Source organism: Hakea prostrata, chromosome 5, assembly GCF_041222555.1.
Source record: "Hakea prostrata isolate BN-2017 chromosome 5, UWA_Hpros_2, whole genome shotgun sequence".
NCBI classification, from domain to species: Eukaryota; Viridiplantae; Streptophyta; class Magnoliopsida; order Proteales; family Proteaceae; genus Hakea; species Hakea prostrata.
In genome coordinates this window covers 26,377,511-26,393,516 of record NC_142604.1, presented here as the reverse complement: position 1 = coordinate 26,393,516, position 16,006 = coordinate 26,377,511, and the positions used below count along the sequence as shown (strand labels likewise).

Sequence of the window (16,006 nt, the reverse complement as noted above, 5' to 3'; positions counted from 1 at the left end):
AGCTGACAAGGGTAAATAGAGTATCCTCAACCCCCTCACCCCAGAAATTCTCACCCCCATGAAGATTTGATACTAGCTTCTTTAAACCTACCACAAACACATTGAACTCAACCAAACCACCCCAAACCTATAACCAATATGACACAACTATCACACCCATTGTACCAAAGGTCACAAGTTCAAACCAAACTGAGGTCATAATCCACAACCCATCCACCCAATTGAGGTCATACCCTATAACCCATCCCATAAGAAATAAGAGAACCTATCCGAACCCAATATTTTTCAAGCCTGGAGTTACTTCTCACCTCGATCCCCGCAGCTTGGTCCTCATTCAGCTGAAGTTACATGATAGTGGCCAATATGCCAAGGGTCCATTTGGTGGTCCTTTATGAAGCACAAGTTCTGTCAAATGTATATTTTTTAAGATACCCTATGTCATAATGAATACAAATACAGTCTTCTTTTCTTTCTTTTTTTGGTACAAAGGGGCTTTATTAAGCCGGGGAATGGGGATATTGATATGCCTCAGCGAGATTCGAACCCACGACCTCTTCACTAAAAGGTGTTGGTTTCAACCACTAGAACAAATACGGTCTTCTAAGTATATAAAGAAAGATAAGAGTGTACCATGTCAAGAGAGGAGGACTGTATGAGATGACCTGCATAGGTTATCAGTAAGAGAAGCAAAATATGATTTTATGAACTATATGAGCGAAATGACTCGCAGCTTGAGCACAGATTGGTGATTCTGTAGTTCTACAAAATTTTAATGGTTCCCAAATCAGGCCATGTACATTTTAACTAGAAATTACAGGTAACAAAATGATAGTCACAACATGATTTAGTGATACCATACTCAACAGTTCTTGCAATATAAAGCTAGACATACCAGATATGTATTAAAAGCATTTTCCATGTAACTCTCAGCTTCCTTCCTGGATTGGTCCAGCATAAAGCAGGTAAGGCCCATGAATTCCTACATAAGAATGCCTATGAGATAAAGAATGTTTCAAGAACTTCCTTCAAATATTAGCCCAGAATATCTAGACACTGGACTAACTAAAAATAATAGAAATAACAAGCCATACAGACAGACCAGATAATCACAATTGAGAATAACTCAGGAACCACAAAAGTATACCACATGTCAATTGAAAACTTGAAAAGAGTTTTTTTTTTTTCATACCACTGTAGTTTGAAGGTTCTAGTTCTGATTTAGAGCATTTATGGAACTGAGAACCCCAACTATATGGTTTGAGATTTCAGTCAAGATGAACAAATTTTTTTATTTCAAAAATCGCCAAAGCAAAATTCTATGCAACTCAGCAGGCACAAAGTTTTTATCAAAATTTCCACAGAAGAAATTTCCTTCCTAATTCAACATTTTGGTCTCATTGCGAAAATGATACCATACAGTCATTTCTTTCTGGAAAAAGAAAACCATAAGCTGTTCAAATGGATCCAACATTTGGCCCATTTCTAGAGTTCCGAATGAGAGTGGTATTTGGTAGAAATCCCCACATTCGGTAGTTTTGCCAAATCACCACCAATTCTTGGTGGAACAAGTGCTCAAAGAGTACGTCAAAGCATCAACGACTGTGATTTACCAGAGTGAGCAAGATTTATGCAAGATACCAAGTAGGTAGTATGCCCCTCTTCCCTATATTGGTTTTTGCCAAAAAAATATGGAAAACAATTAGTGGTCGACCATTAATTTTATAAACAGTAAATGAGGAAACCCTGGATTACAGGGCCAGTGATAGGATCCTTTCTAAGAACCAGCAGGCTCTCCAGGGCTTCAACAGTTCAACCCTTGCTGTTCAGGTCTGGAACTCAAAGGACAAAACCTAAATTGCACCCAAAATACCATGGAAACCCTGCACCTAGGTCTGGTTCGATTTCCAAACTCTAGATCTAGGCATAGGGAGGTCTCAATTAACTGGAGAGGGATCTTAGGGTTCAGCCAGACTAGGTTAGTCTCAAAATAGAAAAATATGCTGTTATAACAGAAGTGTAATTGCAGAATTTTTCCTACGTTAGGGTTTGTGAAATTTTGGGGATTTTGCAAGTCTAGGGTTTCTGGGGTTAGTGTTAGGTTTAGGGTTGAAGGTAGAGAGGGTGGGGGAGATGGCAATCCCAAGAGGGTTTAGGGTTTGGTTGAGAGGTTAGGAAGAAATGATTGTTTCGATGAAACTAGGGTTCAGAGTTTCTGAACGAAGAAGATGAATTGCAGAATTTAAACTAATGGAATGAAGGCCTATTGATGAAGATGGAAATAGGGATGAGCCTAGGGGAGGGGTGCAATCCTATTACTAGAGGGGGAGGGGAATAGGGTAGGGAATTCCAGAGGTTTTGGATGGGAGGGCTGCTATTTGGGAGGGTTGCTGTTGTGTCGCAAGGATGAAAAGGCAATGGAGGAGGGTGCCACAAGCCGTAGGGAGAAAGGGGGAGGGTTGCAACGGGTGTAGGAGAGTGGGAAGGGATAGGGGAGAGACTGGGGTTATACTCGCTGTAGGACAGTTGAATTTACAGAATACTTGAAGAATTGTTGCTGCCACGGACTTGAAGCGGGGAGGGGATGATGAAGAATTGCAGCAACTTGGCTAACACCCAACTGTCAGATTCCTCTTTGGAACCCATGAATCCACTCTTCCTTCAAATATGTATTTTATTCAATCAATCAAGTCTGATGTGTTACATGGTGTGAGGGGCTATTCACAGCCTTGTTACATTGAAGGAAACTAACTAGGACTCCACAAAGAAAACCTACTTGGACTCAACTAAGGGATCCTACTTGGATTAGAATTCCCTTGTACAATTAGACTTAACCTCTAAACAAGGAAAAGGACTCTTAAGTAAGAGCTCCTAAACAAATACAGCTAGCAAAATATGATATCTGTTAAAAAACAAGCATTAAATAATCAAAACAGCAGCTGAACTTGAACAAAGAAAAGAGAGAAGAAGAAGAAGAGAAGAGAGATGAAGAACTAGTAAAAGAGGTTCGTGATTCTTGCTTAAGAGTTTAGAATCACAGAGCCCTTTTATTTTATAGCTTCTAATGAATCTAATACAACTTGAGAGACAAGTAATTGTCCTCTAGAAAAAGGAAACAAAAAATTACAACTTTAGTAACTTCCTAGCTCCTAAAATAGAAAATTCTGAAAATAGAAACTATGCTTTCTAAAAACTCCCAAAACTTATGTAGCAAGACTCCTACATTAGAAATAGAAAATATGCAGTTTTTATTGTTCACATGAATAGTAACACAGTTTTTACTGTTCACGTGAACAGTATTTAATGTTCATGTGAACAGTAACATGAACAGTAAAATAGTCCAGACTTGCATATATTTCAACACTCCCCCTCAAGCTGGAGTGTACACAAAGAAAACTTCAGCTTGCACAATAAGAATAAACTTGAAAGGTAGCACCAATCTTGAATCGTGTAGCAATGGCAGATGTCAATAAACACTGAGAAAACTTCACCCAGGAGATAATCAACACCAACTTAAAAAAAAAAAAAAAAACTTTAATTCTTCATGTCAATAGAACCATCCAATAATAAGAACAATCGACGATGTTGAAGATGAACAAAGTCCATAAGTATAACAGGATCAAAGATATTATCCATATAATGCCGGTAGTAGGAGAAATATCCACACTAAATCTTCAAAATTGCAACTCCAATGTTCATAAGTATAGCAGGATCAAAGACACCATCCACATAATGCCGGTAGTAGGGAGAAATATCCATACTAAATCTTCAAAATTACAACTCCAATGTCCATATAAATGCTTCACAAGAAGGCAAGTAATAGGCAAAGTATAGGTAGGTAAAAGGCAATATTGATTATTGTGGACCAAGTAGGTAGGTAAAAGATAGTATAGGTTACTGTGGACCAAGTAGGTAAGGTAGTATGGGTTACTATGGACCAAATAGATAAGGTAAAAGACAGTATGGGTTACTGCGGACCAAGTAGGTAAGATAAAAGACAGTATGGGTTACTACGGACCAAGTAGGTAAGGTAAAAGACAGTATGAGTTACTGTGGACCAAATAGATAAGGTAAAAGACAGTATGGGTTACTGCGGACCAAGTAGGTAAGGTAAAAGACAGTATGGGTTACTGCCGACCAAGTAGGTAAGGTAGTATGGGTTACTACGGACCAAGTAGTTAGGTAAAGGACAATATAGGTAAAGACATGTAATGATATCGTTGTAGAATGCCATAAGTTGAGTACAAAGATCTTCACAAATAATATCCATCAGCACATCTTGAGTCGATATAGAATAAGGTACCATTCTCCCCCTCACGTGTAGCATTACACGTGGACAATTAATGATGACCAGTGACAAGCATCTTAAAGTATGAACACAAAAGAAACCCAAGAAGGAAAAGTAGCAGCCACAGAGCAGTGTATTATTCACCAATAAAGTTGATCAAGCAGCAGAAAATCGTCTCACAGGACAAAGTCTTGTGCACCAAGGGGGGAAAAATTTTCTGGACCACCGCTAACCCTTAGGCAGGAGCAAATTAGATCAAGAAAAAAAATATATTGAACCAGCTTGGAATCTCAAAATTGTAGTAGTCGTTGCAGCAATCCACTCAGAAGAAGTGCAATAACAGTTGTTGCAGTAGCAGATAATATCAGATCTCGAACCATAGCAGCAAGCTTCTGCTAGATTTGAAACTCTAACAGATCTCGATATGAAGGAAAAATAGTCCTCTAGGTCTTTGTAGAAGTATTAGATAAAAAGAAGGCTAAACTTGATTATGAAATAAACAACGAAAGAAGTAGTAAAGCAAGAAGGTAGTAGCAGAATTTTTTAGACGAGAGAAATTCAATTAAACAGGGGTACTAGTATACGACTTACAACTAAACTTATAGCACAAACAATGGAAGACAATACTTAGGTCTTGCAATCCGAATTATGGGCATATCTTTGCAAGAATCAAGAGGAATCCCAAGACATCAGTATAGTGCAGATTGAACTTCAGATTTGCACACAAAAAAAGGGTAGTAGCAGCCTCAGTTGAATCAAATAGGTAGACATATCCCCAGAAAGCTTAGGGCCTTTTTGTAGTATTATACATAGATACTTGGTACTTCAAAAGTTAAAGAAGAAGGACAGCCATGCACAATTACTGCAGCGAAGGTTGGGGCTGCCCTAGATAAGAAAAAGGAAAAAAAAAAAAAAAAGAAGGAAAAAAAACTGGGCAGCCAAGAGAGAGAAAACGATCCCTAAGTTGATTAAACTTGATCTGATACCATGTTAGAAAACAAGCATTAAATAATCAAAACAGCAGCTGAATTTGAACAAAGAAAAGAGAGAAGAAGAACTAGTAGAAGAAGCTCGTGATTCTTGCTTAAGAGACTAGAATCACAGAGCCCTTTTATTTATAGCTTCTAATGAATCTAATACAACTTGAGAGACAAGTAATTGTCCTCTAGAAAAAGGAAACAAAAAATTACAACTTTAGTAACTTCCTAGCTCCTAAAATAGAAAATTCTGAAAATAGAAACTACCACCAAAATAGAAACTATGCTTTCTAAAAACTCCCAAAACTTATGTAGCAAGACTCCTACATTAGAAATAGAAACTATGCAGTTTTTACTGTTCACGTGAATAGTAACACAGTTTTTACTGTTCACGTGAACAGTAACATGAACAGTAAAATAGTCCAGACTTGCATATACTTCAACAATATCAAATTTAAGAAGGAATCCTACTTGAAAATTGGATTCCAACTAGGACTCGTACTCAGACAAGGACTCCAACTAACTGACCAACTGAAAAACAAAGAGTAGATCCTTGTTCCTAAAACTGTTCTGCACTTTTCTGGAGAATTTTGGAGCCCAAAGGAGGTGAGGAAATGACCGAAACTATCCTTCATAGGGTTCAGCCACCTCTTCGATGTGTCAATAAGGCCTGGTTTAGGCCTACATTCTAAGGGGAAATTTAGTCCTCAATCCTGATTACATCAGTAAAACTATAGGACATTTAGACAAAAACAAAAGACCCAAAAGAAAAAAAAGCGAAGGCCAATCTACAACTAGACAAAGTCGGGTTCTATCTTTTATTTTAAGTCATTTCTACAAAAGCATGGTTACAAATTGATTTTTTAGAAATAAAATTCTTTTGTAATTTCACTTTTTTGCCTGAAATTTTGATGTGGATCACACATCAATATGTATGCATAGGATCAAGCCCCAAAACCAGCCCAGCAAGGCTGTGGGATTCAACTGCAGTAAGAGCCAAGCCTGGTCTGCTGATGTTGCAATTTTTCATTGGTTGAAGATGAGAGATCAAGACAGGAAATTTGAACAAAAAAGGGAAGATTTCTGTGCATGGAGTGATTTAAGGACTGGAATGGACTATGGACCACTGGTAAGAAGATTCTTGATGTTGGTCAAATATTCTACCAGAAGCTGCTGTTAGCTTAGTCTCCATTTTTGCAATAGCTTTTAGTTATTAATGGTCTTCTCACTATCATTTTTCATTTCCATTTTCTGACAATTGTTCGTTCTTTTTATGTATTTGAATCAGTTTTTGAACTGCTCTGATTTTAAATTAATTATAAAAAACATCAATAACAGTCTATTGTGGAATATGTGGGAGTGGGATGGGGAACCATTTTCTGATCATTTTTGCATGGCTTTAATGAGCGCATACTTATAAGCCCCAAAAGTGAGGGGTAAAATAGTCATTTACTGTTTATAATTAGAAAGGCAGGTCTCTACCCCTCCTGTTTCTTCTTCTTCCTGCAACTACTGCTGCCCTCCACCAGCATCTATCTCACAACCTCACCTTGCAATTGTAGGTGAAAATTACATGGTTGGCTGAGGAAGTGGACCATCATGATTCTTGTGCCCCCAGATTTGAATTCTATCTGTTGCAGATTCAAACTCTCTCAAATTGACCAAGGGAAACATAACCACACTGCACAGGTGAGCATCAGCCAAATGATTGATCCTGAACTCAATTCTCAAATCAAATAAATTATAATAATAAATCAGGAAACTATTGATTCTTTTTAACTGTCTTAAATTTATTATTAAATTATATCCCCTAGAGTAATGAAACAAGATCGCACATCTGATCTTCCTCCAACAGTAACAGTTCCGCAGTCATAGCAACCTTCCAACTCGACAATGCTTTTGAAACAAACTGGAAAGTAGTAAACGAACCAGCCTAGGAAACAAAGTTAGACACTTAGACATAGAGTATTGAACACAAGCTAGAGTATTTTTATGAAGAAGAACTGCTTCATCGCTACATATCACTATATTGACTCATACAGTGCATAAAAGTTGTCCCTGTGAGGATTACATGCAGATCCCAGGGCAGACCAACATTTTGAACATTTTCTTAAGCACAACAGGTTCACACTTCTATTATTTACACACTTCTTTTTGTCTGTTGAACCAGTTTATCATTTCCAGAAAAGTGGCAAAGAGATAGAAGTTATTCTATTAAAGTACCAGAACTTCTCAAACAATTGCAATACTTGAAAACTCAATATAGGTCCACAGTTCGAAATCCCACCAAAATTTTTAATATATCAGTCAAGCTCTGTTACAAAATTAAAATTAGTAAGAAACCGAGAAAAGAAGGAAGAGAGAAGTTGTGGAGGAGAAGGCAATAGTCGTGCAAAAAAAATAGAAAGTATAGCTAAGGAAATAAAACAAAATCAGATCTAATCAAATCTGGGGTGGACCATATAGTGTGGTTACCATTGATTCACACATATCCTAACACTCTCCCTAATTATAAATATTGAAAACTTCAGCTTGGAATAACAAGAACATATGTTAAAAACTTAATATTGTTGAGCACAAATAGTAATAACAGACATCGATAAAACTTGAGAGAACTTCACCTAGGAGATAATCAATAGCAACTTGAAGAATCCTCATGTCAAACGAACCATCCAACAAGGAGAACAATAGGCGGCAATGAACATGAACCACATCCACAAGCAAAACAGTAACAATAATTTCAAAAGCACTATCCAAATAATGCCAACAGTAGTATGTTGTAGTGATCGACTGATCGTCTCAAAAGGGTAGCATCTCCAATAGCTATATCACGAGGTACAAGCAGCAGGCAAGAATCTCCACAAGAGAAGCTAAAAACTACAGCTCCAATGTCCACATATAAGCTCTTTGTAAAAAGACAAATAGTAGGCAAGTACATAGTAGGTAGTAATTCTACTCAACCAAAGGCAAAAATAGAGCCCCAACCGAAGGTCTCTACAAGTCAAATATATGTCACTGTGAACCATACAGGTATGTAAAAGGCTGTATGGTTTATTCTTTAAGTCCTAACAAAGTAGGTGGACAATAGGCAATATCGGTTATTACAGACCAAGCAGGTAGGTAAAAGGCAGTATGAGTTACTACAGACAAAATAGGTAGATAAAAGGCAATAAGTATCACTACAAACTAAGTAGGTAATCATTGCAATAGTAGAAAACCATCTCAGGATAAAAGTCTCCACTTTAAAAAGTCTTGAGTAGATTTAGACAAGTTCCCTATCACCCCTCTCACATGTAGCATTACACGTCGATAAATAATGATAATCAATTATAAGTATCTTAATGATGTAAGACAGCCCTAGAAACTAGGTATTCTACACAGAAACAGTCCCCTGAGCTAACTACGACACTAGGAGGGATTAGGGGAGGGTTTTGCACAACACAAATTCAGAACAACAACAGAAATTTAATAAGGATATAATTTCAGCAATAAGAAATACAAACAGCATGAAAATTAGGGTAAAAAATTAACACAACTAGCCAAGAGGAGGGGAGAATGCAGCATTGCATTCAGAGTAATTTATAAAATTTTTAAAAAAATCAGCAACAAGTAATATGCTTTATTAATCCAATAGGGGCAAAATACATAAACAATGTGATGTGAACACGAAATTGCCCCTTGGCTGAAACCCTAAGTGGGGCCCACAAGATGTACCTAAGAAGCCTACTAGGCTGCCGAACCCTCTAGGAGGGGTATTTTGGGCATTTCCAAACCTATTTGGTAGTTGGAATTAATTCCAAAATTCAGATTTAATTCTAGAGTCTAGTTTTGTTAGGAAGTCTTAACCTGAGTTAGTAGTTGAGTCCTAAATTCTTTCAAAATTTAGCACGTGTCAATTAGAGTTTTAATTAAAAAGAATTTAGCCTGTGCAAATTAGAGTTTTAAGTTACTTAGAATTTTATTTCAGCATGTATCAATTAGGGTCCATTAGATCTTTTAATTTTTATTTCAATGGTTGTGATTAATTTGATGGAATCCTAATCTATAAAGGAATCCCACAGTGTCGAGTTCTTTTTTAGTATGCTATAAATTAAGGCCTACCCTTTCTTTGCAAGTTAAGACTGGATGAATAAAAATTATTGACATTGCAGCCAAGGAAGGTGCAACAGGGTCCTATTTGGGTAGGACCTTGTGGTTGCTTTCTTTCAAATCTCTCCCTCTTTCCTGTGAGGCTGCAATCAAACAAACAGTCCAGCAACTCTACAGCTACCAATCAACAATTCCAGCAAGCATTCTTTGAGAATTTTCTGGCTTTCTGCAAACCAGCCAGTAAATCCCCTCCCAACCCTTGCCCCACTTCTTCTCTTCTTCCTCTTCTTCCCCTACCCTGCAACATCAGCCCTACTGTTTCAGAATCAAGAATCCCCAAGAAACCCTCCCAGCCCCATTGCAGCCTCCCCTCTCCTTCCTCCTTGCGCAACACCAACAAACAGCCCCCGTCCATCACAGCGCCTTGGCAGCCCCTCCCCACCCCCTGTGAACCTTCCAAAAGCCATTCCCCACCCCTGCGAGCACTGTAGGCCCTTCCCCTCCTCCCTCTAACCCAGTAGCACCCCTCCCAACCCCTGTCAGACTTGTTGCAACCAGAAAAGAGCAGAAAACAGAAAGAAAAAAAAAAAGAAAGAAGAAAAGAAAGAGAAAGATTGGCCAATTTGTTCAAAACCTTATTCCAACACATCCCGTGCGTTGAATTGTTTTCCCTCCAAAATTTACCAAATTTTTCCCTTCCCATATCATTCTTGGGTATCTCAAACCATCCATCACAAAATTCACCTCTTAAGAATGAAAGCTCTGGTAGTACTCCAGGAACTCGGGGTCTAATCATTGGAAGTCCTCACGTGTGATCCAACAGTCATCTACACCATTTGATTCGAAACTCATGTTGTTTTCCATGGGTAGTGGATAAAACTATCTCATATAGCACATCCACACTCTCCTCGAATAAGGTGGTTAACTAGGGTGACGTAGGGGAAGGTGTAATGTGGGCAAAAAGGTCCTACTGAATAATATAAAAAGGAGAATTTCCCAATGCGTGTGGATACGATCAAGGGATAGTGTGATGGTCATGGTAAGGAGTGAGGTCCTCAACATTGAAGATGCTACTTATCATCATATCGGATGGCAAATCAATCACATTAGCACTTGCACCGATCCCTTTAATCACTTTGAACGGGCCTGTCACACAAGCGTGAAGCCTGTTCATTTTTCCTCTCACAAATTTAGCTAAGAGGATCCGAACCAAAACCAAGTCATCTTCTTTGAACTCTTGTAGCCTTCGGTGAACATCCGCACGAGACTTATATTCCTCATCGTTGGAAGCAATCCGTTGTCATATCTTTGCATGTATGTCACCTACGCGCTATGTCGGTTGACTCACTAACTTGAGAACCGAATAGTACTGGTGTAAGATCTATAAGGGCTCGAGGCTGAACACCTAAACAAAACTCAAAAGAAGACAGACCAGTGGACCGGTTCTTAAACATATTACAAGAAAACTCAGCATGGAATAGAATATGATCCTAGTTACCTAGACTCTCACCAACAAGACATCTAAGAAGTAACCTAAACTCCTATTAACGACCTCAGTGTAACCGTCGGTTTTAGGATGGTACATTGTAGAGAATCAGAGTTTGGTGCCTAACATATGACACAAGATGCGCAAAAAGTGACTACTGAACTTGACATCCATGTCAGATACTATGGTGAGGTGAAAGGCTATAGAACTTGAAGACATTATACAAGAATAACTTTGCCACCACAAAGGCATCAAACGTCTTCGAGCACGGGATGAAGTGGGCCATTTTTTAGAAGCAATCCACTACCACAAAGATAGAATCATTGCCTCTCCAAGTCTAGAGCACGCCCAACACAAAGTCCATGCTAAGGCCTTGCTATAGGGAGTGAGGAATCGGTAGAGCATACAAATCAATGTTCTAATAGTGTTGTTTTGCAGTTTGACAATGCCAACAATAGAAAATAATACACGCTACATCCCTCTACAAACTAAGCCAATACAATTGGCCCTATACAAGTGGAATAGTTTTATCACGATCAAAGTGACCAATGGCTCCACCACTATGCAACTCCCAAATCAAATGGTCTCTTCATGAAGTCCTAGGAATGCACAATCTATGACCTCTTAAACAGGAACCCATCTCACAAGCTATAATCAAAATGTGAGAAGATCCCTACTAAGAGAAGTGAAGATCCCTATGAAATCAAGGCAAGCATGATACTACCCAACACCTTACACTCAAACTGTGCAATAGGGACTTCACACAATTATAGGCACTATAAAACTATAGCAAGGCATTCACTTGACTAAGGGCATCGGCAGTTTTCTTCTTCATCCCAGGCTTGTGTTTTAGCAAGAAAGTGTACTCCTGTAGAAATCAACTCACTTGGCATGTCCAACGTTTACTTTCTTCTACGAGCTTAGGTATCTGAGTGCCTGGTGATCGGAAAATAGGATGAATTCTTGCAGTAGCAAATAATGATGCTAGTATCTCAAAGCTTATACTACAGCATAGAACTCTTTATCATATGTCATATACCATTACAAGGCTTCATTTAGCTTCTTGCAGAAATAGGCAACAAGGTGGGACTCTTGCCTAAGGAAACTTCCTATACAGACCCCTAATGCACAAAAAGCTACTTCAAGACATTGGAGAAATCTTGTAAGCACAAGAAAGGTGACTATTAGTCTTTTGATCCCCTAAAAGGCCATAGTAACACTTTTAGTGCATTTAAACTTCCCTTTTCTAATGCAATAGGTGATGGGGGGCCATAATGGTAATAAATTTGTGAATGAACCGCCTATAGAAAGTAGCCAAACCGTAGAAACTCGTAACCTCATGAATATTGGTTGGTTCCCGCCATTCTAGTATCACCCTAACATTCTCGGGGTCAGCTGATACTACAGTAGCTAATACAACAAGACCTAAGAACACCACATAGTGGTTAAAGAAGGTACACTTTTAAGATTAGCATAAAGCTTCTCCTTCAGAAGTGTTTGGAATACCTAACACAGGTAATCAAAGTAAGTTTCCGAGTCTTACTATAAATGAGGATGTCGTCAAAGTAAACCACTGGGAACTTCCCTGTAGAGGGTATCAACACCTCTATTATGATCCTCATAAAGGTACTGAGGGTGTTTGAAAGTGTGAATAGCATGATCAACAGATCAACCGCTCATAAAGGCCAACGTTAGTCTTGAAGGCCGTCTTCCATTCATCTCCACTCCTCTATTCTCATTCATATTTGGTGGTACCGACCCTTCAGGTCAATTTTAGAGAATATGGTAGCACCAGCCATCATGTCAAGCATATAGTCGAGTCTAGGTATGGGAAACACGTACTTAATGGCGATTTGTTCATGGGTCGGCTATCCACACATATACACCTTGTGCCATCTTTCTTTGGCATGAGTAAAGCAGGTACAGTGCATGGATTGAGACTCTTAGAATGAAACCCTTTTGGAGAAGTTCATCAACTTAACGCTTTAACTTAGTGTGCTCTTTGGAGTCCATACGGTAGTGAGGTAAATTCGACAAGGATGAGCCTGGAACTAGATCGATGGCATGTTGGATATCACGAACAGCTGGTAGCTCATCTAGCAATTCCTCTAGGAGTAACTGCTCAAATTCCCTCAATGAAGGTTGCACTTCCCTTGGTGCCTCAATCATTAGGCGTGACACCTTTGTATTTCTTTGTTAGGCAACTAAGGCATAAACAACACGCGTTTCTTTATACTCCCTTTCAAAGCTCTTCTAACTCAAGATGTTAAGTGTTTTCTTAGGGGCTTCTTTTGAAGTGCTTCCTTTGTTCTTGGGGACTCTAATATCTTTAGGGGACGAAGAGGTTAGCCTAAGTTTCCTCCCATTAAACTCAAACATAAAGATGTTGGATCTCCCATAATTAGTGACATCTAAATCATAAATCCAGAGTCTCCCTAAAATGATGCGGGCGACATTCATGTCCCGGACATCACACCAAACTCCATCCTTACAGCCTAAAAGTGAAAGGGGACTAAACATCTCAACCAAAAGGGAATGGTGGATTGATCGACACATGCAACCTTGTAAGGATTTGGGTGAGCCTCAGGGTTAAGCGCCATGCAGAACATAGTATGTTGTGCCACCACAATCAATACATCTCCCACTATCGATGGCAACTCGACAGTTCTTTCCATGGTGGCAGGTATAGGTAATGAAAATATTAGTACGCCCCCAGTCTTCTTCACTGCCCTCGGGTTGCGATATCATGCAACGCACTACACCCAAACAAGAAATATCAATAGCCTCAAGTTCGTCGTTGGATGGGTTCTATGGCGCTATATGTCCCACTACTCATAATCTAAAGGTGGCAACCTCTCTGTCAACCTCCTCATCAGAGATATTCTCTTAGGGAGGATGATCCTCATAGTCATCACTTTAATCATCCTCAGGTCCACAATCCTCAGGATACCCCATCTAAAGATTTCCGTTGGGGCATCTTTTGGTAATGTATCTAGTACCTTGACACTTGTAACACCTCGTTGGGCTAGATCCCTAGATTCCCTTACCCTTATTGTCAAGTTGTTTGGGTGGGTTATTGGGTGGTTTGGGGGTGCCTATGGAAGGTTGAGGCCTCATGTAGCATGCACCCTCTGTTGAGGTGTTCCTCCTTTAGAAGGAGGGTTTCAAGGCTTTCTCAACCTCTAAAGCTGTCCTAAAAGCTCGAGGAACATCACGCACCATGTGAGGTCAATGTGGAGTCTAGTTAAGAATCTAGACAAAGTCTATTCCTGATCCTCACGAGTACAACTCCTTATCTTAAGCTCCTTGAACTTGGCCATGTACTCAATGAGTAATAGCCTCCCTTGTTTTAAGGCATTCATCTCATTCAAGAGTTGCAGCTTACAGGTCATAGGCAAGCCTTTCTTACATTTCAACGTAGGTAGACACTACTTATTGCCTTAGTTATATGTCTAAGATTCTATATCAAACCGAAGTCTTGCGCTACTCCAGTTAGCTTCATCTTTGCAAACCTGAAGTAGACCTCTTCTGGGACATCATAAAAGTCAAAGAACCTATCCATGTGCCTAATCTAATCAAATAAGATTTTGGCACCGATCTAACCAGCATAAGACGGTGCCTCTTCCTTAATCAATCTCCTAGTATCAAATCCTTTATTATAGGGCTCAAAGTCATCATCACCCCTATATGGAGGATGATAATTCCAAATGGCTCGTTGTCCACGGGGGTCATGACCTCTACCTCAACCATTTCCAAAGAAAGCGTTCCCTACCACACCACCACCTACAGAATGGTGATCCTCGAAGTTAAGGTCGGTGTGAAGGCGCTCAGTGGAGCTAGACTGCCTAGTATTCTATGGAAGAGTCGTCTCCACAATGGTAAGCCTATCAAAGGGTCTGAAGGGTTTGTACAATAGTATAGAGGTTGTTGGACCATGCTTCTTGAGCTTCTTTGCTAGCTCACAACTCAGCCTGTGTCTCCCTACGTATGGTCACTAAGTGCAGAGTAAGGTTAATGTCGCAATGATTTACCATTGTGAGTGGTCATGCACAAGATAACATGTCTGGGAGAAAACCACATCAAGGACAACCTAGGGTCTACACAAAACCTCTAACTAGGCAAGGTAACTCGCTTTCTCGACTTTAAGTCTACGGATCTCTCTCTTAATGCGTATCTTTCGTACCAAGTAATCTGCAACACTATTAGGACCACAAATCCTAAGGAAGAATTTACTGTCCTAGAGACGGTTGTAACACTCTTGTAATTCCAGCCCTGCTACCGACAAGTTATGCCTAAGGATGGGCCTAGTGCATCACGACATGAACTAGACAGCAAACCTAAGGTTCCTAAGATATTAACTAAATTGATGCAAAGGTTCTTACAAACTCTAAGATGTTTAAAATAAAAAAAAATTTTAAAAAAAATTAAATATACTAACCAGGCTCTATATTAATGTAGGAAAGCACTAGAAACTAGGGTATTCTACAAAGAAATAGGATCCTAAGCTAAGCTAAGACACGTTCACACAGCACATATTCAGACCAACAATAGAAATTTACTCCGGCTATAATCTGAGCAATAAGAAATATACATAGACTGCAAATTTTTAATCCAAAAACTCGAGACTAACAAACCGGGTCAAGCTTAGTCAATCCACACAACTAGTCAAGGGAAGGGGAGAATGGGGCATTACATTCATAGTAATTAGGGGGGGGGGGAGAATCAGCAACAAGTAATATGCTTTATTAATCCAATAGGGGCAAAATACATAAATATTGTTAATCCCAACTCAAACCAAAGCCAAAGCATAGCCCATGCACCAATGAAACTAAAGTAACAAACCTCAAATGAGGTAACCAACGGCAAGTAACAGCAAGGTAGCAACAGAGGAAAAAGTAAAGGAAGTGACGAAAGCAGGTAAAGGAGAAAATGCTGGCAGAATGGGGCTGCCGCAGGAGTATATGAGACCAAATGAGAAGATAAAGAAGGGAGCACAAAAAACTATCGGCACAAAATAAAAGGAAGGGCTTTGCCTTACGGAAGCAGGAGAGAAGAAGAGAAGAAAAAAAAGGGAGGGGGGAGTGAGAGAGAGAGAGAGAGAGAACCAGCAATGGAGTTGCTGGACTGAAGAGAGGGAGGGGAAAGGCATATTTTCCAATCAAAGGAGAT

The 16,006-nt window shown here is 39.3% G+C and overlaps 1 protein-coding gene across 4 annotated transcripts in view; it reads right to left on the bottom strand.

The window, feature by feature from the left end:
• Window positions 1-16,006, bottom strand: part of LOC149015760 (Tetratricopeptide repeat (TPR)-like superfamily protein) — a 101,551-nt gene that overhangs the window by 72,664 nt on the left and 12,881 nt on the right. For all 4 annotated transcript variants that reach the window (XM_089155380.1, XM_089155379.1, XM_089155381.1 and 1 more), the window contains one exon: window positions 893-979. In XM_089155380.1, coding sequence (XP_089011506.1) covers window positions 893-979 — 87 coding nt within the window. The remainder of the gene's footprint in view (window positions 1-892; window positions 980-16,006) is intronic.